At 42.0% G+C, this 26,784-nt stretch overlaps 1 protein-coding gene across 1 annotated transcript in view; it reads right to left on the bottom strand.

Annotated features, from left to right (window-relative positions):
• Positions 1–26,784, bottom strand: part of TMPRSS7 (transmembrane serine protease 7) — a 32,065-nt gene continuing 5,281 nt past the window's right edge. The window contains exons 3-17 of the mRNA XM_084801991.1: positions 26,330–26,397; positions 25,077–25,270; positions 23,315–23,353; positions 22,167–22,395; positions 20,222–20,352; positions 18,867–18,979; positions 16,659–16,765; positions 12,514–12,650; positions 10,994–11,101; positions 7,836–7,946; positions 6,920–7,036; positions 5,914–6,085; positions 4,144–4,412; positions 1,730–1,866; positions 1–241 (exon numbers count right to left, since the gene is read on the bottom strand). Coding sequence (XP_084658117.1) covers positions 71–241; positions 1,730–1,866; positions 4,144–4,412; positions 5,914–6,085; positions 6,920–7,036; positions 7,836–7,946; positions 10,994–11,101; positions 12,514–12,650; positions 16,659–16,765; positions 18,867–18,979; positions 20,222–20,352; positions 22,167–22,395; positions 23,315–23,353; positions 25,077–25,270; positions 26,330–26,397 — 2,103 coding nt within the window. The 3' untranslated portion in view covers positions 1–70. The remainder of the gene's footprint in view (positions 242–1,729; positions 1,867–4,143; positions 4,413–5,913; positions 6,086–6,919; positions 7,037–7,835; positions 7,947–10,993; positions 11,102–12,513; positions 12,651–16,658; positions 16,766–18,866; positions 18,980–20,221; positions 20,353–22,166; positions 22,396–23,314; positions 23,354–25,076; positions 25,271–26,329; positions 26,398–26,784) is intronic.

Genomic DNA, 26,784 nt, shown 5'->3' with positions numbered 1-26,784 from the left:
ATTAATAATATTTACATTCTTTTTCAAGAATCTATCATGTAAGTCACAGTTAAAAACCCAACTGGTACGGTTACAAAAGAGAAGGGACGTACTTATGAATCCAGGGAACAAAGCTTGACACCCTTGTGTAAACACCAGGAAAGTTTGGTCTTCCACACCCATGTCCCCAGCTGACAATGCCAGTCAGAATCCATTTTCCATCACTCTTTCTTCTACATGACAAAGGTCCACCTGAATCTCCCTACACAGAAAGATAATGTAAACATGATGACATCCGCCTCATGAGCACCAAGCCCATCACTTGTGTGTCTAATAGATTGTGTTTAAAAGTCTCATCTTGACACGGTTTTGCTTGTCTAATCACTATGCAGGAGAAATCAATCCTCACAAATTCCCCCCAAGAATCAAGTACTAATATTTGTGGTAGTGATGAAAGTAGCAGTAATAGTAGGAACTAATGTCTAGTTAGTGTTAGCTATATGCCTCGCACTTCTGGAGGTCATTTCATCATCATAACAACATCACAGTTATCTTGGAAGATTGACTTCCATCTATGGACCATTTGGCTTCAGCAGTTGGCTCACTGACTCAAGGGCGAAAAAAAAAGAAAAGACTTAGCCAGCCAGGGGCACTGAAACAACCCTACGAGCCACTGGCTGCCAACTGTTTTCATCTGAGAATTTTGACATCTCAGCTCCACAGAGCAAATGCTGCAATACTTTAAGGCTTAAACAAGTCCTATGGCATGACTCTTAAAGTAGAATATCTGGGTTTTGTGTGCATAGTTTGGAGGATGGATAAAGTTACAGCTTAGAAGTGAAGCTGAGGAATTGCTGCAGAAATGCCCCTGTATCTCAGGTCAGTAGCTTCACATCTCATTAGGCAAACTCTGACAAATAGGGAAACTGGGTCTTTATGATTGATGTTGAACTAGCTCTGTGAGTCTCATTTAATCCCCAAACCTTGGTGTTTGTGTAGAACACAGCTAGGTAGTTGGTTGGCTGTAGTAAGCATGTGAAATACATTAATTTCAGTATAAGAAAGGAAAGGGCTCCCATCACATCTACTGGCTATGTAACTTTGGGTGTCAGCGGGGAGGGGCTCTATTTACCTTCTATAGAATGAGGATAAAATGATGATGTGAATGAATCTATATGAGGATCTTGCCTAGTACTTGCTACCAACTAAGAGCTCAAAAGATAGGAAGTATCATTATAAGATAAAGCGTTGGCATTGCAGCTAAAGTTGGCAAGATGAGGGAAAGGCCCCAACTTCCCCTTTGTACTCTGAATCACCCTTTTGCTCTTTGTAGATCGTAGAGGGATATTCACAGACTGGAATGAAAGAGATGGAGTAATGTCCCCCAGAATATTACCTACAACTACCCCTACCTCTTCCGGGGCAACATGGGGCCTACAAGAGTGTGCTCCATCTGTTTCCTTCACTCAGGCTATGCATCAGATTAACAGGTACACTAACCCTATAGGTTTAGTGCTAAGGGAACAGGTAACAATGCTGTATGTGTCTATGTGTTGCTGGGTGCTCTTTAAAACCCTTTCTCAATGTTCCCTTGAGAACTTAGGCAACTAAACCATAAGTAGTATCTGGGCAACCCAGATAAAGGAAAGACTAGGCCTCCCCTAGATAGCCTCAGTATTGTGCAGATGAAACGTGAAAGCATGTATGGGAGGCCCGGCGTGTTAGGTGAGGGAAAGGAGGAAAGACTTACTTTGCAGGCATCGCTCTTGCCAGTCATAACCCCTGCACAGAGCATCCGAGAAGTGATGATGCCGTAGGTGGAAACACAGACGGTTTGATCTATGAGTTCTACCTCTGCTTGCTGCAAAGCGGGGGAGCCTTTGCTATCTGCAAGACACGTTGGGAGTAGATGCCCTGGTGATGGGAAGGACTACATTCCTTCCAGGTTTCACTTGAGCAATCAGCTTGGATTATCTCCTTTCAGCCTCAGAGCGATTCTCAGAGATGAATTCTATTAGCCCCATTTTGCTTCCAGTGAAGCGAAGACTTACAAGACCAATGCCTTGCCCAATGGCACACAACCAGCAAGAAACAGCAGGACACAGTCAGCGGTCTGACTTCATCACTTTTATCCATTGAGCCACTGGGCCACTGTACTTTCACACCTGTGTCACTGTGTCCTGTGGGGTGGGGCCTGTGAGTCAGCAACTGTTGGTACCACTGTTAATACTTCAGGAGGGCTCCTCAAAGGAGACTCATAACTGTTATGAGGATCTATAAGGAGCCATAAAAACTAACTTATTTTTCTACAGTTTCTTCACTTCCTTTCTAACTTGCCTGGCTATAGCAAGTCCAAAACCTATACTTATACACTGAAGCTCATCAAGAAAGCGTCTCTTCAATGAGTTGGGTGGTCTCTTCCTGTAGTGACAGATGATGAAAGTGTTGGCAAAAACAGAGTCATCTGTGAAGAGGAAACCTCAATTGAAAAAAATGCTCCCCATCAGATTGACTTGTGGGCAAGTCTGTGGGGCGTTTCCTTAATTGAAGATTGATTGGAGGGTGGGGCTCAGATGCTGTAAGCAATATCATCCCTGGACAGGTGGTCCTGAGAGAAAGTCTGAGCAGCTGGCCAGTAAGCAGCAGCCCTCCATTGTCTCTATTTTCAGTTTCCGTCTCCAGGCTCCTGCCTTGAGTTCTTGCTCTGACTTCTGTGGACTGTGAGCAACAGTGAGATAAACCCTCTCTTTTCCTAGCTGCCTTTGGTCATTGTGTTTTTCACAGCAATAGGAAAGCAAACTAAGGGGGCTGGAGAGATGGCTCAGAGGTTAAGGGCACCGACTGCTCCTGCAGAGGTCCTGAGTTCAATTCCCAGCAACCACATGGTGGCTCACAACCATCTATAATGTAATCTGATGCCCTCTTCTGGCTTGCAGGTGTACATGCAGCCAGAGCATTGTATGCCTAAATAAATAAATCTTTAAAAAAAGAAAAGAAAAGCAAACGAAGACAACAAGATAATGAAACCTTCAGGCATGATAACACATAAGCCCAGTTACACATGTGCAAACAGCTGCCTTCCCTCCTTGGGACCCTTAGACCTCAGCAAACTCCATTTGATGGTGAATACCAATATTTCCACATGCCCATAAGGGGCAGTGAGAACCTGAGAAGCTGCCACATTGGAAAGGACATCAAAGGGATCTAAGATCCCGGGAGGGACAAATGGACACAAACCCTTGGGGAAGCATTCAGGCGGCTTCCGAGTCTTCTCACCGTTGTACAACCGTGGGCCAGGGAAAATTCTGGCAAACTTGACAAAGAGGCTTCCTGAGCACACAGCCTGACCTTTACATCCTGAAAAAGGTCCCTTTTCTGGCTATATAGATAACTGCAAACAGTAATCCCTCCTCCCTCCCCTCCTGCCCCAACCCTGTGGACTAGTTCTACGGTGCTTTGATACCTGTGTCAGAACTTTCAGTCTGAGGAGATGGGTCTTGGCTGGGTTTTTCAGCCACGCCCATCCCTTGGCCAATAATCCTGGTGTGAGGCACACTTACACAACCTTCCAGACAGTAGTCTGAGTTGGCACATTTGGGTGCCCATATGTGCGGCTCTCTCCTTTTAAAAAATGAATCACTTCTTTAGATGACAAGGGTTGCTAAAAATAAAAAGGAATTTTTCTCCTATAGTGGGATGCCTAGCTTCTTTAAAGGAAGCCCATATTGACCAATCCTGCCTTGCTCATCCCTCCCTCTGTCTCTGTGTGTGTGTCTCTCTCTGTGTCTCTCTCTCTGTGTCTCTCTGTCTGTCTGTCTCTCTCCCTCTCTGTCTCTTTCTTTCTTTCTCTGTCTCTCTCTCTCTGTCTCTCTGTCTCTCTCTGTCTCTCTCTGTCTCTCTGTCTCTCTCTCTCTCTCTCTCTCTCTCTCTCTCTCTCTCTCTCTCACACACACACACACACACACACACACACACACACACACATCCTGCTTGTTTTAGAGCAGGTAAAAAAGATCACAAGACACAGATGATATACCCCCTTTCACTAGACTTTCTCCTCACTGACACTGCATATGCAAATCACCTCTTGGAAAGCCCAAACCTAGATCAGCAGGGATGCCTTTCCTTTGTAGGGCAGACACATGACCATTCACTCATACACACCTGCTTCATGCCTTCGCCCCCAGCCGGTCACCCAGCACTTCTCCCCACTGCGCACTTTCTGGCCAGCTGGGGGAATACATATTGGCTGAATGAGCTGCTTCAGGGTTTCAGGCCAGGCTATACTGAGCTGTAGCAAAGCAATGTCATAGTCAAAGGTCTGGCTGTTGTAGTATTCATGGACCACAATCCTTCTCACTGGAGAGATAAACTTGGCGTTCCCCTGCACATACATCCCAAGGTGAGCAGTCCATGGAGTGGGGTCAGACAGCCTGGTAGCAAAGGAATGAAGCACAGAGTTATGAATCATTTGCGTTTGAAAGCAAGTGCCCTACAGAGCCATGAGAGTGGGAAAGGAGGACCTGCCCTAGCCCATGGCTGTGTCCAGTGACATGGCAGGAACCACAAGCTTTCCTTGTCTCCTTGTGAGACACGGCAATGGAGTGCACTGTTGTAATAGTGGCACGTTATAGCTGTATTGTAGAAATTCTCTCAACAGTATTTTGAGGAAATACCTTAAGAGCTTTCTGATATCTCATGAACTACATACTGGATAAAAATATGGTGACTACAATGAATTTGCTATACTCTTTTTATTTATGCTAATGTTTGTTATACTCTTTTTTATTTATGCTAATGTTATAATGTGATACACAAGGGTAGTAAAGGTATTGTTTGGAGCCCTTTTAACACATGCAAATGTCAACAGACTAGACCTTAAAATGCGATAAGCAAGCCATTAATGAGTGGCTTTTCTGCAAACTATCAGAATTCTTACAAATCAATGTAGCGGTTGTTCAGGCCTTGCCCAATTCATGAGAGAGGGCCTTGGAGCTCCCACATAAGGTTTTCATCTCTCACAGAATCACCATAGCAACCAGAAAAAATAGGGCCGAGAACGTGGAAGCTTTGGAAGAAGATAAGGCCATGGTTCTCAGAAAATACACATTAACCTGCTGAGTGAACCACAGACTCAGAGAATCCAAGGAAAAGATTATATTTGGAGCAGTTATTCTACTTATTGGGTAAATCCACTTTAGCAATTAACATCAGCCCTGTAAGTTCCAGGAAAAGCAACTCAAATTGTGTAACCTCACAGCAAAACTCTATTTAGAATTTTAGGATAGCTGATGTTTTGTTTCACCTCAGACCCAGTAGGTTTCAGACAGGTTTATTGTTTAAGTGAGGTTATTTTTTAAGTTAAGCCTTTATCTGTAATTCCATAATAACCCCATTGGCAAAGGCAAACAGCACTTCTGGTGCCAGTCCTGGCTTCCTGGGATCCCTGCTTGTGAGGCATGTGGACTGTGCCACCAGGGAACCTGGCATGGAGCTAGAGTGAGGTGGAGACGTGTCCAAATCCCGGAACTCTCATTCTTGAGATTGGCAGGAGTAAGCATGGAGTAACCTGCTCTCCAACCATCCTCCAATTCTGCCTTTGTCCACAGTCCATACACTGACTTGGGTTTGCCTCTATGATTTGAAATCCAGGTTCCATTTTCTCAGCCTAATAAAAGCATATCCAGACTTGATGCTTATATATATATATATATATATATATATATATATATATATATATATATATATACACACATATGTGTGTGTGTGTGTGTGTGTGTGTGTGTTACCTTAAAACAAAAATGGCATACAACTGCTTACCCCACTCAAAGACATAAATGAGCCCAACCAAATTGATCATTTCCAAGAAGAAGCTCCTTCCCACAACTGGAGGTCAGATGTATGGTCTCAAAGGTAAGGATTGGGATGGTCTACCTGTTTCCATGGAAACAATGGGCTGCAGAGAGAAGCCACTCCCTAGAGATGACTGAAGCACCACAGTAGGCTGATCCAACAAAGTGGAGGCTGACCTGCCATGGCCAGGTCCCTTCCTGGGAGTCAGAACCTCCAACGATGCGATGGAGGAAGGAAGAACTCCTGCTGCAGCCTTTAGGAGAAGAAGGATCATATGAGTTAAAGGCAGAACTTTAGGAACTGGAAATTTGATCACATTTGTGGCTGGGTTGGGAACTGACTCATCAAGTCAACTGCTGGAATTCTCTTGCTTATCTAGCAGAGAGGAAACCTATAGGTCTGGAACCGGCTGCAACACATCACCACTCCTTTGCTGCTGAGAGCATGCCCTGACTTGGAGTCTACACAACTGAAGCATACCAGGGAGGGAGGTGCTGTAGTAACAGCTGGGCTGACATAACAGCAGCCCATGGTGTTAAGTATGCGGAAAGGAGATAGTACATTCTGAATATAAAAGAACTGAAAATATCTTTGGAGTTGTGCTTATTTGAGAAAAGGTATTTGGGGAAGAATCTGTAAGTCCAAGACATGTAGACTTCTACTAAAAGCCTAATAATCATCAGAGCTGTTGCTTTTCAGTATAAATGGCATCGATAAGGCTGATTAATGAAAGGCCACGTGACTAAGGAGATCATATGACAGAAAGAATCCCGATATTGCTCTTATTGAGAGTCATAACTAAAAGTCATCCACCGGGATGCATTGCTTTATACAAAGGTGAATTCTTTCTTGATTGGGATTACGAGAAAACATCTTATGTGTTAACACCTACTCTCACAAAGAAAGATGGAACAAAGTCGAGGGTTTTTATTTCTTTGGAACAATGTCAGAGCCTGTTCACCAACAAGTATTATTTCCTAGGTCCTGAGCAGCCTCCATCTAAGAAATAATACTCAGAGGCAACGAACATGGACAGCGGGCCAAGTAGAAGGGAACACACAGGTCAGAAGAAGCCATTTGTACGCACTGCAGCCCTCTTCATCACTTCCGTCGGGACAATCCACTATACCATCACATTGCGCATTTTGTTTCCTGAAGCAAATGTCATTGCCACATTTAAAGGTCCTGTTGGTGCATGGGATGCCTGAAAATGAGAGAAAAGAAGCATTGTTTTGTTCTTGTTTCTGGTCAATAGCAGATTTGAGGGAATGACATAGAACTCTGCAAATATTGTGTTGGTCGCAGGGTCCCTATTTTCTGCTCTGGGAAAAGCTGGCAGAGGAAAGTGGAGACACCCTATGGGGATGATTTCCTTCACTTAAGCAGATGCACTGGAAGGCAGGCAAATGGCTTACAGGTGAGAATCCACTCTAACCCTCTCCTCATAGCTATGGGGAACACAGCACAAAAGAGTCGGCCATATCGAGAGTTGGCCATATCAATGGCCTTGGGTCATGGCCTCTTCCTATTATTCTCCATGGGGGAAAAAAAAAGACACTATCAAAAGCCACACTACATGCAGTCAGTCCTTTTAGGTGGTTAGGGAGAAAATAATGAGTAAATGCTGTGAATTCCAATGCATTTGTTCATAGCCTGTGAGGTTTACTTTCTGCGGTGATATTAGTAGGTGTCCTCACAGTGTCTGGCAAACTCCTCTATGACACACCCTTCATTCTCCAACCTGCAGCTAGCACAAAAACCACAAAAATGTGCCAGTATTTGCGCAGGCGCACATCCAATTCCACCCCACCTACCGTATCTCACTGGAAACAAGTATCTCATTGTTTTCTAGAATGGGGAGGATTTTCAGAACAAGAGATATCAGGGATAAAACTGGGAATGGTCTGTGGCAACGGGGGCAATCGACTCTCTCTGAGTGCCGCAGAGCTGTCTGGATCACAGGGGTTCTAACAGAAGGACAGAGCCCTGGGCATCCTCCTCACTCCGAGTGCAGTTCTGCTCATCCTGGCCGTCCTCACAGTCCCGGAAGCCATCACAGACCAGAGGGCCATGCTGCCGGAAGATGCTGGTGTTGCAGGCAGGTTTGGCAGTCACTGTGATGAAATACAGAAAGGTCATGAACACGGGGCATCAGCTGGGCTCTCTGACGACCAACAGTGCCCCTCTAAAGGTATAAACCTTAACATCAAAAACACAATAGAGTGATAGAGTGTATTTTCCTTGAAATGGCATATCCCTGGAAGAAAGATGCTTAGTATAATTCCTTACTTTCGCATAATTCCTTCCCAAAGGGCTTGTCAGATCTTGGTTTGCTATCATGGAAGTGTGTTTAAATCTGGTGGTTTATGTAACTTCAACTCACTGCATCATAAATAATCATATTTTGTTTTATTTTTGAGACAAGATGTTACTGTGTAATACTAGCTGGCCTGGGACTCACTATGCAGACCAGGATGACTCTGAACTCAAAGATCCACCTGCCTCTGCCTTCTGAGTGCTGGGATTAAAGATGTGCTCCACCATGCCTGTCATAAGTAACCTTCTCTCCCTCCCTCCCTCTCTCTCTCTCTCTCTCTCTCTCTCTCTCTCTCTCTCTCTCTCTCTCTCTCTCTCTCTCTCTCTCGTCTACCCTCCTTAGGAAAATGCAGTGGACAGAAATGGGAGATTTTTATCTCATTCATCTTTCTACCTTGGGTTCCTAACAAAAAATACTAGGTGCTCACAAAAAGCTTGGTGAATTAATGAAGGTGAGATCTTAAAGGGTATCAGACTTGTGGTCCATGTTTGAAACCATTTGACAATTGTTTTAGTCTGATAGATAAATATCCTAAGCATCTCTGTTTCTTCTTTGACCTTCTTCTTGAACTAACTTCACAGCTACAGCAGGCACAGGGTACCAGCAAGCATCTTTAGAAAGGATAGTTTCTCTGTGATTTCTAGATTGTGAAATTTGTCAGTTTTAGTCTTTGCCTGGTTTGCCAGGATATTTCTTGTCTTACTTAGCACTCACCCCCTTATACAAAATAATGGCAACGGCTTTCATCTGGGACATTAGAGCAAAGAACAGTAATGACCTAAGAACTCTTCAATCACTAAAATTGCCAAAATGTATTTTCTTTAAATATAAAATATCATAGATTTAGACTGCTAATGGGCCATAAATTAAGGTTTTATTTGGTTTTGTCAATATAAAAGGGTACAAAGGAGTTAGGGTTGTAATGTAGTGTTAAAGTACATGCTTAAAACATGCAAAGCACTAAGCTTGATCCCAGGAAAACACACACACACACACACACACACACACACACACAGAGAGAGAGAGAGAGAGAGAGAGAGAGAGAGAGAGAGAGAGAGAGAGAGTTGTAGAGGCACAGGTCATTTTATGAATATAATTTTATATAGCTGTAGCATATTAAATGTGATATTTCTCCAAGGACATGGAAAGATTACATACCATGTCTGTTGCAAGAGCATTTAAACTGAAAAATAATGTTGCCACAATACTATATTGTCCTTAAACAATCTTGCTCTTGTCCAGTGAACTCAGAAATAGGTTGCAAATAACAGTGAAAAATAAAGACATAAATTCTCCATCTAGACCAGGAATATCCTGTATCCATCCTTGCCCATTCCCAGCATGGTGCCGTTGTATATACAGAAGAGGAGGAAGAAAGACTGTCAGAGCCAGAGGCCTCTAAGGAAACAGTGTCTCCTAGACAGAGCAGGACTCATGTGCCTGTGAACTCACAGAGGCTGTGGCAGCATGCACAGGGCCTCCATAGGTTAAAGCCAGACCCAATCCCAGTGCTGAAAAGGGGGAACGCGAACTAACCAAGAAGCTATCTCCAATTAACATATGCTTGCACAGGAAAACTTAATTTCCTCCAGTGGATTCTCACTGAGGACATTAACCACACTTAAAGGGCAGGCCTGATGCCCAGCAGTACATGAACAACACAAAAGAAACTCCATGGTATTTTTGTAAACTTTGTCTCCCATTGCTTTGCTTGACATTTTCTATTTTTGAAACAGATTTGTTGTTTATTTATTATTTATTCACTTTACATCCTGATCATAGCTCCCTCCCTCTTTTCCTCCCAGTCCCACCTGGCCTCCCTCTTAACTCTCTCTTCTCTCCCTTACTCCTCAGAAAAGTGGAACCCCATTCCTTTTTTTATCTTACTGGTCTTTTGCTTGCATATTATGATTTCCAATTTCATAATTTTTCACGTTTTGTTCCCCACTGCCACCACCACCGTGTGTGTGTGTGTGTGTGTGTGTGTGTGTGTGTGTGTGTGTGTGTGTGTTTTCATTTTAAAATTCCCTTTTGTTTGGCTGGTAACTTGTTTTCCAAATAGAAGGAAAGAAGGAAGGTAGAGTTGGCTGGGTGGACAGGTGGCAAGGAACTGAGAGTAACTGGGGGAGGGGAACCTTAATCAGAATATATTGCATGGAAAAACTTTTTTTCAATTAAAAAAAAAAAAAGAAGTAACTATAACAGAAAAGATTTAAAAAGCTAACCTAAGCTGGCCAGTGTGTTCACCACGCCTGTGTTCCATAAGCAACCACTTTAAACTTACTTCTTGCAGATTCTGAGCTCCACAAAGTAAAGGACCTGTGCTTCCACACAGGGTTGTGGTGGACTAGGTCATTAGCCACAAGACATGACTCCTTGGGATCAGACCATCTGATACTTCCATTCTCAAGACCCCAAAGTATGCAAAGCAAATCTCCCTCCCTCTTGACTGTTGGTTCAGCCATATTCTGAGCAACAGATTATGATGGAAGCCTTGAAAGGCCAGCCCTTATGGGGCGCCACATGTTTCCGCTCACTTGTTCTTGCTTTTGTTACTACTAGTACCTTGGCTCAATGAAAGATGGCGCCATAAAAAACAGCTCCCATCCCAGCCTCAAAGGATCTCAGTACAGAGTGGCCAGTGATTGAATCTGAGCCACCCAGCTAAGCAGAGCCTGTGCAACTCATGAATGTGTGATCAAGAATAAGCAGTTGAGCTAATTAAGCCATTGAGTTTTGGGATAGCTAGTGACAGACACACAGCACTACAAACACTGGTGTCAACCAGCAGCACCAATGATTCCAATAAGTTATTTATTCATAATGAAGTCATATTACACCTACCACAGAAAAGTTCATCACTTTCATCAAAACAGTCATTTACTCCATCACAGCGCTGGGCCTGAGGGACGCACAAACCTGAGGAGCATCTGAAAGATCCAACAGGACAAGCTACCGGCAAAATAAAAACATAGAAAATCTTAACTGTGGTCCAAAAAGTCATCAGACTACCTTAGCAAAGAATTCAAAAGCATTAATTGGTAGGAAAATGGGAAAAATGATACAGTTTCTCCATCTAATCAAATCTTTATGCAGAATCTCACTAAGCAAAGAATAAAAACAAATCAATGCCTCAGAAGTTGAACATAAGAAGACCAGTGCCTGGTCTCAAAGGCCCGGACTTCTCCTGCCTTCTCCCTCACTGCCAATCGCTCCTTCCCACTTACCCAGGTTATTCACCAAAGATCAAGCCATTGAGCCTGAGCACATGATGGATATTATAGAAATAATAAGTCCTCTTTCCTCTTGTGTGAAAGAACAAAGGAGGACCCATAGTCAGCCCAGCTACTGTCTCAGTGGCCGTGGACAGAGTCGATGGCTGGCTGGAGCATCATCACGGTGTGTGAAACATTTAGCAATTAAGATGCTTTGCTTCTCCTGTGCCCCCGTGGAAATTCAAACACTCTGACTATCAGAATGTCGCACCGTGAATCTAGAAGCACGTGAGCTGGGAGTTGGTAGAGGGAAACAAAGTGGAGAGAAGCTTTGTCTCAAGTCACACCCCCATGGTCTCTGCACTGTGTCACCTTCCCAAAGGGCCTAAAATGTCTCCAAGTCATTATCTACACCATGCAGCTGCAACAACCTTCCTCGAACACTGTCTTTTTAAAGGACCGCTTCCTGACTATGTTCTGTGGTTTCCTATATAAAGTTCAACTTTCTGGAAGCTGATGTTTGAACCCTCTCAACTAACTAGGTCTCCCTAGTTGTCACAAGGAAGTATGACTAGCACAAAAGAAAGAAAAAAAAAACCCAAAACCAAAAAACAAAACCAAAAACACCAAGATGAGTATCATGTCACATATCTATTATCCCAATACTGTGGAGGCTAAGGCTAGAGGGTTGACACAAATTCAACGCCAGCCTGCTATACATAGGCTAGCCAGGGATACACAGTTAGAATTTGTCTCAAAGGGAAAAAAAAAAGAAGAATAAGAAGAAGAAAAAGAAAAAGAAAAAGAAGGTAGGGGAAGAAAATAAAAAATGAAAGAAAGACCAAAATATGGGCTTTTCTTATATTTTAGAAATCACATGAGGAATTGGTATTTCAACTATAAGCCAATAATATCAAAACGTTATTTTTCTATAACTTATAATATATCACTAATATATAATTTGATATGCCTTTTATTATTTTAGTGTATATTATTTACCTATTTTAAAAGACAAATATATAATAGTAAATAACAACAATGAGGCAATATTAATTCCTTAAATTCTCGAGGCCTGAAACAAAGAAGGGTTAGCCTTGCTTTATCACTCAGGCTTCATTAGGGTTTCTAAGAAGTGAATGCCAAACATACGTTGACTGATGTTGTAACTGCCATATTCTACCAAAAGAGGCTTGTCTGAAAGCCTGGAGCTGCACTGGAGCTGGATGTGGACCAGGGGGCTGGGCACTCGGAAAATGGTCTCGTGATCCATGTAGGAGCCGCAGTACCTGAGAAGACAAGAGTTGGGGAGGACACATGGCTTGAGGACCCATAGACTGTGTTCTATTGCCAGTGGGCATCACTGATGCTCCGGTCATTCAAGCTGTCTAAGCAGAGATGGCTTTAGTAGAGCTAAGAACAACAGCTAGTGTGTGTTGTGGGACTGAGGGGTGATAATTTTGCCTGAGTTTTCTCCTAGCACAGTACTGTTGACCTGTTGCTTTCTTTACTAAGAGGGCGAGTAGAACAATGGATCGGATGCTCCTAGTTTGAATATTTTTACTGTCGAAAATGTGTAACAATAGCGGCCTTGCTTTTATCCATGAACCCCTCTGTACAACAGAATAGAATCTGTGAGCTCAGGCTGACAATATGCAAATAACTCCACCCACAGGTGAGACAAAAGACAACAACATTAATTCCATCTAAATTGAAATCTGATCTGCACGGCAGGGCTTGTCCTTGGCAACGTTTCAAAGAAGTAGCATGTCCCCACAGTAGTTGCCACCTTGACTTTTTCTTTACTTCCCAACCTATCACGCCAGCAGGGTTCCCAGTGTCCTTTTGAGTAAATGTCACTCTGGGTAATAATTCTCACTATGTGAGCATTGTAGCTAATGGAGAGCAGAATATTATTTCACAGCAAGATAAGTTAGTTTACTGCTCCATGCAGGCGAGGCTGTTCCAGTGTGAAACCTGTCAAGTCTCTCTGGGAAACTGCTGACCTAAGAATTGAGAGGATGATCACATCCTCTCTTGGTACCTGTGAATGCCAAGCACTCTAGACTCCCAAAGCATTTGGGAACTGCTTGTGTCCCATGGATGCAAGACTGGCACTCAGGAGTGCTAGCCATTACTCTCTCAAAGCTTAGAGAAAACAAAAGAGCATTCCTGTGTTACTCAGAAGCCTTTGGCAGTTGGCTGAAATTCAAGAAGTGAGAGTGGATAGCCAGCTACTAGAGCACACCGAAGAGATGTTGTGCTGAGGATGGTTGTGTACTCTGAAAACACGCCCATTGTGTTATATGTGTCTCAAAGTGACATCTGGAATTTTCTTGCAAAGGTGAGCTCTTCTCGGTGATGATTAGTATGTTACAGAGCATGATGGAAGTTTGTGGGATGGAAGTATAAAAAGTGAAAGGCTGAAGAAACCCAGGAAGAGTCATTTTACATTCTCTACATGCATACAAGGCAAGGAACGGTAACCACAAAGAAGCAAAGCATTGTGTTAAAGTTCAGACAGTAAAGATACTTTTCACTGAGCCAGAGTCATACAAGTTGGCATAGCACTAGACTCTAGAACTTTCTAAGACAGCAAAAGGCCTCATTTGCTGAAGTTCTACAAAGGCCATTATTCACTTGTCTAAGATTCCACTACCACATCCAGCTGCCCTGAACACAAATATCCCAGACTATGTTATCTGATGTTTCAGGAAGAACCTTGGATTTTTGCCCATCGCCATTAGGTCTTGTTTGGTTTTTTTCTTCTCTGTTATAGTTCACATTCCTTTGCCCCACTTCTTAGCTCCATTTTGATGGCTTAGAGCAGAACTTTTTTTTTTCTAGTACAGAAAGAGCTGGGGACTGAAATCCTGAGGGGACAAACAGAACCAGATGAGTCTGATAGGACTTCAGCTGTGAGGGGACTGCAGGAAGAATCTCTGCTTTGGAGAGAAGTATTTGGGGCCGAGGCTTTCCTGGTATTGGTTATGAGGAGACTCTTCTACTTGAAGCAAAATAACCCGGGTCATGATTGTTAGTTATGAGGAGGGAGGGAGCCCTCTCTCATTTTCATTCTGTAAGTGTGCAAGCTCAGGATGTCTGCTTCTGCTATACATCAAATGCAGTGTTCTTAAAGTTTTAAGGGCACATTGTTTTGTTTTCATTTTTTATTTTATTTTATTTTTTTAAGATGAGGAAGTCTTGCTATATAGCCATATCTGGCCTGGAATTTTCTAGGCAGAGCAGGCAATTCCAGCACTCACAGAGCTCCACCTGCCTTTGGAATGTTAGAATTAAAGGCATGCACACTTCTGACATAGCGTTGACATCATTTCATTGAACGCTAACAAAAACAAGTTTAAAAATAACTGTAAGCAAAAGGATTAAATGTTTTTCCTATTTAATAAGCTACTAGATGGCAGGCAAGGCAGGAATTTGAACTTATATAGCAGATACTTGAAGCCAGGCCCATGATGGCACATACTTTTAATCCTACCACTGGAGAGGCAGGCAGATCTCTGTGAGTTCAAGGCCAGCCTGATCTATATAGTAGGTTTTTAGGACAACCAAGGATAACAAAAAAATTGTTTTAAAAAACAAAACAGAACAGAACAAAACCAATAAATAAATAAGTAAATAAATAAATAAAACAGATACTTGACTCAAGCTGTATTTCCACAATGAGTACAGATGGCATTTTAGTAATGAAATTCAGATAAGTCTCTTCTAGTGAAAATAGAGCCATGACTATTTTGCAGACAATCTCTAAACAAATGAAGAAATGCCTTGTTCAGAAAAACCTCTTGGAGAGATGAGCAGATGGCTTGGTGGGTACGTGCTTGCTGTGCAATTATCAACACTGGAGTTTGGATCCCCGTCAACTACATAAAAAGCCAGATGTTAGACACATCTGTAACCTCAGCAGTGGGGATGTGCAGGGAAGAGAATCACTGATGCTTGCTAGCTAGACAGCCTAGCGATAAACAGACAAACAAAACAAAACAAACAAAAGCGGGTGAACTGGCAATAAACAAACAAAACAAAAACAAACAAACAAAAAACAGTTCAGTGAAACACGGTCTCAAAAAGCAGAGAGTGATAGAGAAAGATAACTGAAATCAACCCTCATGATGTCTGCATGAGTATGCACACACATACATACAAGTGCGCTCACATGTATGCAATACACATACATGTGTTCACGTGCACACATGTACACACATGTGCACGTGCGCGCGCGCACACACACACACACACACACAATCTTAAAAAGAAAAAAGAAGGAAGGAGGAAGTGGGGCTTGTAGGAAGAGAAGGTTTTGTTCAGAAAATAACACAGAGAAAAGAAGTAGCTGGCTAAACTTCGAACCCCGACCCAGATCCAGCCAATGGACAGGACATTCTCCACAGTTGAATGGAGAGTGGGGTCTGACTTTCACATGAACTCTGGCGCCCCATATTTGACCATGTCCCCTGGATGGGGAAGCCTGGTGGCACTCAGGGGAAGGATAGCAGGCTACCAAGGAGAGACTTGATACCCTATGAGCATATACAGGGGGAGGAGGTCCCCCTCAGTCACAGTCATAGGGGAGGGGAGTAGGGGGATAGTGGGAGGGAGGGAGGAATGGGAGGATACAAGGAATGAGCTAACAATTGAGATGTAATATGCATAAATTAATAAAAAATATTTTTAAAAAAAGAAAAAAAGAAGTAGCTGGCAAAGCTACTACTATCATAGGATGCATCTTTGAAAGTGAATTGAGAAGCTAGTCTCTTGCCAAGGCAAATCACAGCCATGTTGTTGAATGGTGATTATAGTTTTAGAAACAAATGAACAACCATGATCCCTAAGGAACAAGTTAGGAGACACAATGATAGGACCTATGTGGTAGATTCGGGAATCCCAGGCCTCTATATGTCTCAGACTCTTTCTGATCATGTGTTTTCCAGTCTTATGCTATACCCAGGTCAGCTTGGCCTCCTCCACAATGCAAAACTAGCTAGCAGTGTCTTATTTTTGAACCTCCAGAGCATCCCCTTGCTGTTTTTCCCAGTGGCTCCAGGATTTGAACACCTCAGTTAGCAAATACATTTGTGAGATGCAGAATAGAATCTTGCAGCATAAAGAAGGTGTAGGGCTGCGGATCTGAATTCTGCTGCCCCGACAGGTGCTCCCTGGCTACACATAGAGCTCTGAACTCCTCCCTCCTTAGCTTCTCACTGTCAGTAAATGGCAGACTCCTAGAGGACAGGGAACCTTCCCTACGATTCCTCACACGCAAAGAAACCACTTACATGTGCTCATTAATTTCCCACCATCCGTGCTCACAGCCCTTCATACTCTTCTTAGCTATGGAATAGTTGTAGAATTTCAGGGCTATGCCAAGAGTTGACAGGGAAGTCTGTGAAAAAGCAAACATCAAGTCAGGAAAGTGGCTCGGTAGGAGAACATATGTCAAGTTTCAACACCCTTGCTTGTGCAGGACTGACTCATTCTTTTGCCTTGTTGCCTTACGGAATTTCTACTGTGTGTGTTATGTAGCTCTTGTGGGATAGAGCATAGTGTGTGTGGGGGCGGGGGCAGAGGGAACTCTAGAAAGGAGGATGTTAAGAAACAGGTGCTATGATGCGGAGAAAATGGTGGTGAGGGGAAGGATAATGCAAGCGGAGAGTGAAAGACATTTGGAAAAGCCATAGTGTCCCCTATTGTATTATTTTATAAGAAGAATAGAAAATTATCTCAAATAACCATTGGGAATTTCTATGGCAAATGTGCCTGCATATTTCCTTCACCGAAGCAGGAACGAGTTGACTTCCTCCCAATCCATGCATATGTCTCCTCTGTGGTGTGGGGAGGGGACGGACATGGCTCACAGTTATCCTGCTGAAGGCTGATGGACCTCGCTCTCATGTTCTCTGTGTCCCTTCTATTATTCCTCACCCCCTTACTGGCACGGTATGCCCTTTCTCTGTAAAGATTTTTCCTCTCATCCCTCATCCCTCAACCCCTAATAAAATAAAAAGTAGGCCAACATTCTTATTTACACCTTGACTAAAAATCACAACAACAGTGTTTATGGGTTTTCCTTTTAAGTCTCTGGGTTATTATAGAGTCGAAGGAATTTCAACCATGTGACAATTTTAGGGAAAAGTGCATTCCCTATTCTGCTTGTTGAACAAACTCAAGAAGACATCTGTGTCTTGGAGGGATTGAAGAGGAAGAACATGGTATTTCTCCTTCCTCCTTCCTTAGCCCTTTCATTTATCCCCTCTTACCCTCTTGTCTGCCCACCCCTCTGGTCACCTGAGACCTTAAACCCTGAAAATCTGGAAGACGGCAAGGATCTAGCTACTTATTTTGTAAATGGCTATACCATTAACAACAAATAACTTAAAGATAGTTGTCCCCAGAACATTGACTCAATCATCAGATTTAGCTAAAATAATAAAATAATTTCAAGTCCTAAATTTGCATAACTATATACAAGTCATCAAACATGTTACGTTCCTTCCCTTGGGGTCCTCAAGGTCCTTACATAAAACGCATAGTACTTGTATAGCCTACACTTCCTGTAAGTATCCATCTTGTTCATAATAGCTAGAACCATGCAATAATTTTGTAAAATGTAGTTATACTGTGTTGTTTAGGAAATAATGTCAATAACATGATCTGTATATGTTCAATACAGGTGCACGCTCTATCAAGCCATGAACTGAATCCCAGATGTGAAATCCACAAGTAGGGAGGACTTACTGTACCTGTAGCTTGTTAGCATGTTGCCTGTCTCCCCCTACTGGAAGGTACACTACATGAAAGCCAAACTTTATTAATTTTTTTTTTTCAGTCTCAGATTTCTACTCTATTTTACTGCTTTAGTTCCAGGCCCACAGTTACCATCCAGTGACATATTGGTGAATTCAAACTATATATTCAATGTTTATATACAATCCAATTATGATGCTACACACTAATGATTATAGGAATGTGTATTGAGTGAGCAATGGTGACATTTTCTGTTTCTATATGCTATTCAAGTAAAAGAAAAAAGTAGCTTTAAGACCAATGCCTTAAAAAAAAAAACAGAAGTAGATGTATACATTTCATAATATATTTTGGGTTACTTACAAACTGAATGTAAGTAATCCAATCAAATTTATTATTTTATTAATTTCCAGTATGAAGTAGCACTATGTCTAATAAAATAATTCTTTGATCCTGTAACAATACCTTTACATTTTAAAAATAAATAAAAACAAAATAAATTGGAGAAATAAGGTCAAATCACCTGAGAGTAGTAAGTAGGTAACTTGACAGCAGAGGATATAGACTATGAAAAAATTTCACTTCCTAGATAATATATTTCAATAAGGTTTATATCTCCTAACATTAGGTGATATTACTCTCAGAAAAAAATTAAAAGTGGTAAAAATTTAAAAATTAAATTTTACTAAAATAGAGTAATTCCCCCCCCCCCACCAAGATATTGAGAAGATCTAGGTTACCTGAAATTTCCAGGTGCACTTGCATTTCGGGGGATAGTAGCTTGGGTAATACGGACTTGAAATTTTTCCTTCAAAGCTGTTGATTTCCTTGACCAATATCGTGTGTTCACACTCTGAAAGAAGGTATCCACACAGCAGGGTCCAGCATGACGCGGTTCTGAGGGCATGGCTGCATGCATTTCTCCACACACACATATTTGCTTGACTAATGAGCTGGCGTATTTTTGAATTTTTATCTCTTTCAAAGAAATAATACCAAACAGATACTTGGCTAATGATAGATTCGAAGGAAACTCCAGTTCCCAAAACCACAAAGGGCAGTCCAGCTATCCAGAGATGGGCTCAGCCTGGACTATAGAAGGATTTCTGGAGGTGAGGGAAAAGCCAGCATTCCTCAGGAACCTGTGAAGCTTGTTTCCCTCTATCAAAAGAAGCTATTTCTCTCATCACTGGCAGGAGGGACAAATGGCTGTCCGTGGTGTCTATTAGTATACCAAAGTGGACGCTGGCCTTCAGGCTCCCTCAGGCTCACAGGTACCTGTTACACATTTCTGTGTCCATGTTAGCATCCTAGACCTTCTCATCTTTTCCCCTACCCTACACTCTCTCCAACTCACTGACTTCCTTTCCCCTAGCTCCTCGTTCTCTTTATAATCCTTCTTTTCTCAGTATGTCTCTCTGTCTCTCTCTCTGTGTGTCTGTGTGTCTGTGTGTCTATCTGTCTGTGTGTCTGTCTCTCTGTGTCTCTGTCTCTGTCTCTGTCTCTGTCTCTGTCTCTGTCTCTGTCTCTGTCTCTGTCTCTCTCTCTCTCTCTCTCTCTGTCTCTCTCTCTGTCTCTCTCTCTCTCACACACACACACACACACACACACACACACACACACACACACACAAAAGCCTTCCATTTAACCATACCATGGGGTAGTTATGTCATCAGTTTATACAGCTAACACGTTTTTCTCATATTCTATATTTGTTCTGCAATCCTCAATTTAGCTACGAACCTGTAGCCTGTGACTCTTTTCTTTACACATGGTTCTGGAGTTGGAGGAACCAGGAGCAGGCAGCCACATACCTCTTCCTCCAAGCTCCTAATCACACTAGTTCCAATCTTCTTTTTGCTCTTCCAAACACACGTTCAATTCTCCTTTGCCCTCTTGAGTTACTTAATCAACATCTTTATGTTAACAGTTCTTTACTGAATTCACTACAGTGCCTTTCGTCTGAGTCAGAGTCCTTGCCCAGTACAACTTGACTGGCACAACTAATAGTACAACACAGACCCGGCATAGAAAGACTAAAGCATCTTAGCAAGGATTACAAGTGACTTGCTTGTATAAACCGTAAAAGACTTACTTTGTTCAGGAATGACTTCAAAATATGCCCGTATCCCTGACAGCCTCCGTACATAAGGAGACTTCAGTGTCACCAACATGAGGTTATTTGTAGAAACAAAAGACATTAATGTTCTTGTGGGCTCACAGATCCTGCAACCAGATAACAACACATGAATAACTGGTTATTTCATGAACGGGTCTTCATACTACAGCATCCCACACATTTCCAGAGACATCATTCAGTTCTTCTGTGTTAGCCTCATCTAGTCAGACCTTCATCGGTGAGTAGACATAGGGCACTCACTATAGATGGAATAGAGCTAGAAGAAATGCAAACACATTTGCCTAGTAATGGCTGCAAAGGTATTTTCTCAGATGGCCATCCTTGGACTCTTCTTGACAGCAAACAGGCTATAGTGATCACGTATAATTGTAGAGGTGACCTTTGCTCACATTGTATTAAGATGTGTCTCTGTGCATTTGATTATTAATTGCTGAATCTGCAGTGGGCTAAATACTAACAGATTCTCTATTGTCATTGATATTGAGAAATCTCCTGTCTCAATGTTGTGTGAAAATTACTCCTTGATTATCTCTGATTAACCAATAAAGAAGCTGAAGAGCCTGTGACTGGACAGAGAGGATAATAGGTGGAAGGTCACCAGGCCATGAGGATGAGGTCACCATGGAGGGATCGCCATAAGGACAAAGATGGAGCAGGAGAGGCCATAGCAACACTTAATGGCAAGTAGCATGGGGCACATGGCTGGGAAGTAGGCTAGGTTAGCTTGGTCAACTTAAAATAGATATCTGCCCAGTCATGGTACATGAAGCTTATTAATAAATGTAACAGGTCTCCATCTCATTATGTGGGAACTAGACTGGGCATAGAAAAACCCACTAATTCCAATATATAATGCCTTAGCTCCATGGATCAGGTGGGTGAAAGATGCTAGACCATCAAGCAATTAAGTCTATGTAAGTTCCAGTGTTCTTTCAGCACTTGTACAGATGCTGCTTCATTGCTCTGAAGTAAGGATCAAAGTGAGATAATAGCTCCAAGTTTCTAGAAGGATGAGAAGAAGCTAACTATCACTGAGAGGAGGCATGAGTGAACTTAGTTTTCATTGCATATACATTTCTCACCAAAATATAAATGTATATGCACCCATATAAAGCACTGTGATACATGTAAATACTATTCAAAAAAGAAGATAATTCACATATTCTTTTAACAGGGTACCTAAATAAAGCTTGATTGCCATTATTATCTTACTGAATATTAAGTAGCCATGAATAGCCAAAACACCTTGAATGCAACATTTATATAATTCCTGATTGTTTCATGGTTCTCCTTACTGTATGTAGTTTTTTATTTATGTGTAATAATATAAATGTATATGCCAAAAGTAAATAAAATCTTTAAAAAATAAAAGAAAGAAATTTACTATTAAGTTTTAAACTTAAGGTACAAGGAAGTACTTGTATATTTAATAAATATAATATAAATGAATACATTTATGTAAAATGTAACAGAAATTTGCTGAAGAATGAAATTGTAAAGTAATTGCTACTATTTTCTCTGGTCTCATTTCTCTCTAAAATGAATACATGCTATCTTTGTAACTAAAAAAAGTTTTATTCATTTAATGTGATCTCATCATCATAGGATATTTGTCCTCATGCTTTATTGATACAATAGCTGTTACTCTATTCATAGTTAAAGTCAAGTCACATAAAATGTCTGATGCCCAAAGTCTTTGCTATGTGGACTTTCAGGGTCTTATTTACTATACATGAACAAACACAAAATCTGACAGATAATGAAAAGGCATTAAAGCGTCAAGGTTACCAGGGTCAGCCCTTGTCACGATATATACACTTCATTTTTGTAAGCAAAGGAATTGTAAAATGGAGAGCCTGAAAAGCTTTTCCACCAGGCAGCTAGAGAGCCTGCATCTTACCTGTACAGGGTGGCACTCCGGATTGGCAAGAGGGAGTCATAAACAGTCAGGGAGTCGGTGACACAGTTGTCGGCCTCCAATTGGATCGCCTCAATTGAGAGACGAATCAGATAACCCACTACCGCCACCAGCTTGAAGTGACACATTAGCTGTCCTGAGGTTGCAGAAATTTCCAGAGGGTACCGGAGGGACAGGTGATCTGCATAGAAGTACTGGGAGCAGCCTCTGTCTGTGGAGAAAGAGTCTCCCTTAGTCTCTCCTCTTTGTCTCTCTGTCTCTCTGTCTGTCTCTGTCTCTCTCTCTGTCTCTCTCTGTGTCTCTCTCTGTGTCTCTGTGTCTCTTTGTCTCTCTGTCTCTCTCACTGTCTCTCTCTCTGTCTCTCTCTGTGTCTCTCTCTGTGTCTCTGTGTCTCTTTGTCTCACTGTCTCTCTCTCTGTCTCTCTCTGTCTCTCTCTGTCTCTCTCTCTCTCTCTCTCTCTCTCTCTCTCTCTCTCTCTCTCTCTCTCTCTCCAGGGCCTCTCTAGATATCTTTATAAAAGAGTAGTGAGCTAAAGCTGCCGTATGGAGGACATCTGTTTTCCCCAGTATAAACTCCATGTTCCTCTCTTTTGGGGACAGAACCTATTACTTTGAGAAACTGCCTCTACTTAGCCCCATAGTTTAGTTGGGGTTAAATTCACCTCTGATTTTATAATCAGACACATGACCAGACAAGCCAAATAGTCAAAGACATTGGTTCAGGAATGGATCCATCAGGTAATCTGCATATGGGATTCAGCTCAGAAGTCCTACAGGAACTTCCATGAGGTCTGTGTGCAGGAGTTTTCCACTATGGCTGAGGAAATGATCAAGACTAAGCTTGGTTTGCTACCACAATGGAAGCTACACCTGAGAGCAAAGTCTCAATATAAGAAGAGAGAGATGTATGTTTCAGCCAGTATCTCATTTTAGAACTTGGTTTTGACTATGCCTGATGCCAGCATAATCCATATTTGTCTCAGCTGCTTAACATATAAGCCAATCATGTGCTAAAGTCACTTACATTGCTGTCACTTGAAACGAAAAGAGCATTAACAAATTACAGCACTTTTTAAGAAGCTATATATGTGTATCCTAATGAGGAGTAAAAAAGAAATGTGTGCATTTACCAGGTCCTATGGTTGAAGAGTAATCTGACCGGAGCCCAGCTGCATTGAAACAAAATAGAAAAGAGAGTGTTAATTCCAGAAGTTCATTTGTTTAGAAAAACTGTTTTTAGTCCTTCTTTAAAAGAATCAAACACATCTGCTACGGGATGTACTGTCCAGTGAGGAACAGACCTATCTAGGCATTTAAAGATAAAATAGAACACCCAGGAGATGACAGCCATAAGGATCTATGAGAATCCAACATACTATTTTATTTGCTTCCATGAATTCATAGTTACAAATTTTAAACAACTTGAGGGTACAAAAGCAACCCTATGCACAATAGTAATTAGTCCTAAAACTGAAATAGTAAACATAGTGTCAAAGTTTTCACTAGAAGTTTTTCATTCATTCAAATCAAATATCAACCATCTATTGTATATTGTGTGTGTGTGTGTGTGTGTGTGTGTGTGTGTGTGTGTGTAATTGATACTTATACATGCAAAATTTATATCAAAAGAAAGCTGCAGAAATTCTGCGTAATACAGTGTTTCACTGTCAGGACAAATGGTGACATTGTGTTTCCACGGGTCCAAGGCACAACCTGTTTGAGAGCATTGGTGAAGGCAAGGCATCGGGCAATAGGGCTGTGGAGGCAGATTTTAAATGTTGGCCTTTTATGAGATAGTATGAAACCTCTAACCAGCTTCTAACTGACCTCAAAGATGATGATGATGATGATGATGATGATGATAAAAGTTACATCAACACAATGTTTAAATAGTAATATATGGTTACCTATTTTCATCCTGTCCAAACACACATCTTAATTCTTATGCCTCATGTGTGTCCTGCTACAAGCTACTGCAACATAAAATTCCACAAATGGCAGTAGACCTACAGGTTCAAAAAGCAGGCATCTGGCACATTCACTGGCACATGATGCAGGTGTATGACACAACCTTTGTGGCAGTGTTTTCCATACTAAATACACATGTGCAAAGGCCTCGAAGGGTGAATTTTGATTTTTCATTTTCATACACAAAAATCTGTGTCACCTTGACTTCACCTTAACCTCAAAAGTCTCAATAAATGAAGACCCAGGAGGCACCAAAATGTTTTAACAGGTGAAGGCTCTTGGTATCAATCCTGATCCTTACAGGAGAGCGTCAGCTCCCACAAGGTGACCTCTGACCTACACATATGCTCTGTGGCATACAGAAGCACACACAACTTAAAATATAATTTTAATAAAAGACTCATGACAGCCAGTTCCCTTCTTCCTTCCTTGAGCGCTCACCTCATCTTTTCATGCTATGCAGTACTTTCCCTTAGGTGAACACTTAGGACCTTTCTTCTATTCTCCCTCTTTGCTTTGCCCTGGAAAGCCTTCAAATCTTTATCACTATGTCCAGGGACCAAACTAAACTTCAGTCCCCAGGAGCAACAATAGTACAGAGGAAAAGATAAGCTAAACTTCAGTAAAAAGTCTTCTGTTCTAGAACTTTCTTCCTTAGGGACTTAGGTCTGAAGGTGCCTCAGCTTAATAAACACTTTAATAAGATGAAGGAACGCACTTTAATGAATATAATTTTGTATACATTTGCCCACAGCTCTACTTTTCCACCATACTGTGTATAACGTTAAGAAGTCCCTTCACCAATGATAGCTCTAATGTGCAGCTCCTGGGGTCGTAGAAACGTCTCTATTACAATGATAACTCTGATAGTGTGTCAGAAGTGATACTCAAGGAATGCTTAAAGGAGAATTACCCAACAGTCACCGTTTAGTACCACAGAGTCCATGTCCACAGCCAGACCCTGCAAGCTCCCCACAGAGGTGCGGTTTATGATGCTGGTTTGGATGGAGTCCTTCAAGATGGCCGCCACACAGTCCTCACAAAAGATGTGGCCCTTGGCGTGGGGCATGACAAACACAATCCAAAAATGGACTAGAAGACCACCTTTGTTGTTACTACTACAATAGAAAAAAGGAGAGAAAGAGTACATCTTAGAAAGTAGACGTACCCAGGACCGTAGAAACTGGCACATTCAAGGCCACTGGGCACATCCTTCAAATGGACTTAACGCCCTTCCTTAGGTTGTCTTTGGCCCTGCTCTAAGGTTTGGAAAGAGAAAGCAACATTCTGTGTGGGTTCTAGTCACTGTGTTGGATTCAAGTCTGGAAGCATCACTGCACATAGCTGCATCTCCACAGAAATTCCCCTGACAGTATCAGCCAGGAGTCCCTGCCTACCGCTAACAATGGCAGTTAGTTTAGTTCTGCCCAGTGTTGAATCTGCCTTGTCCAATCAATCCTCTGATAACCTAGTTCTGCCGGCAAGAACAGCGAGGACAAACAGTTCAAAGATCGCACAGCTAATATGAGGTGGAGCTAGGAACACTGCCCAGTTTTCTTTTTAAGCTGCCCTTGAGTCCACACTCCTAGTTGTGCAAATATGACATGCTTCATGTTAGAAATATATGATGGCGCTCCGTAGTAAATAACTTTGGAGATGTAAGTTAAGGAAGCTAAACATGTTGATCCCTCCAAGGCTTCTCGGTCTCTTTACTGTGCCCCTGGTGGTTATGAGTCCCTGAAGCTGTCCTTGCGATATGGGAGAAATGTGATAATGCTACATGGATCAAAATTCTCCCTAAACAAATTATTATTATTTTACAATAAGATTCATTTTTTTCCTTCTCAAGCAATCTCTAGTGGGCAGTCTTTTATCGGACATATTTTGAAAAGTAGTGGTCTGTGCCTTTTTCTTGTCTCTACCAGCCACCCACCATGGTGACCATGTTCGTGGCCATTTTCCCCAGTGTGGCTGAAATTGGGGTTCCATCTGGGTGGAGGAGGGCAGACAGACTTGGTGTGACAGCCTGGCAGACGGCTGGGCCATTAGCTTTGCTCATGGGGTGTTCACCACCCAACACAATATTTCTGAGTGGGGCCAGTCTCCACCCCTCCAGGGCCTTCAGTAGAGGTTATAGCAAGGATGGTAAGAATCCCAGAACACGGGACAGACCTTACCTGACGTCTGCCACCACAGACTGCTTATAAAATTTGGAGAAAGCAGATGTTGTATAAACAAGGTTTACCTGAAAATAAAGAGATTATATCTTAATCCTTTCGAACTTGGTTTTCTTGGGACCACACGCCAACAGCCAGTAGTGGAGAAAGAAAGCCTCAAACTGAAGGATCCTAATGCCAAACCCAGACATTATCTCTTGAGTTTAATTAAGTCCTTACTTCTGAAGCAATTCTTGGAACACTTTTATTCTGCTGTGAAGAATTGTCAGTTACTCTCACTCGTTTCTTTCTGTCTTGGAAGTCTGTCATCAACTTTAACTTCTGGGTTCTTCTCATTCCTAACACTAGTTTTCTTCATAGTTAATAAATCAAACTCATATTTATCTATGGTGTCAGATCTGCTTATTCCCAGTGACAAATTCCAATATTAGCCACAAGGTGGAGCGAGGTGCCCA

Source organism: Acomys minous, assembly GCF_964271855.1.
Source record: "Acomys minous genome assembly, chromosome: 11".
NCBI classification, from domain to species: Eukaryota; Metazoa; Chordata; class Mammalia; order Rodentia; family Muridae; genus Acomys; species Acomys minous.
This window is presented reverse-complemented; position numbering and strand designations above follow the sequence as displayed.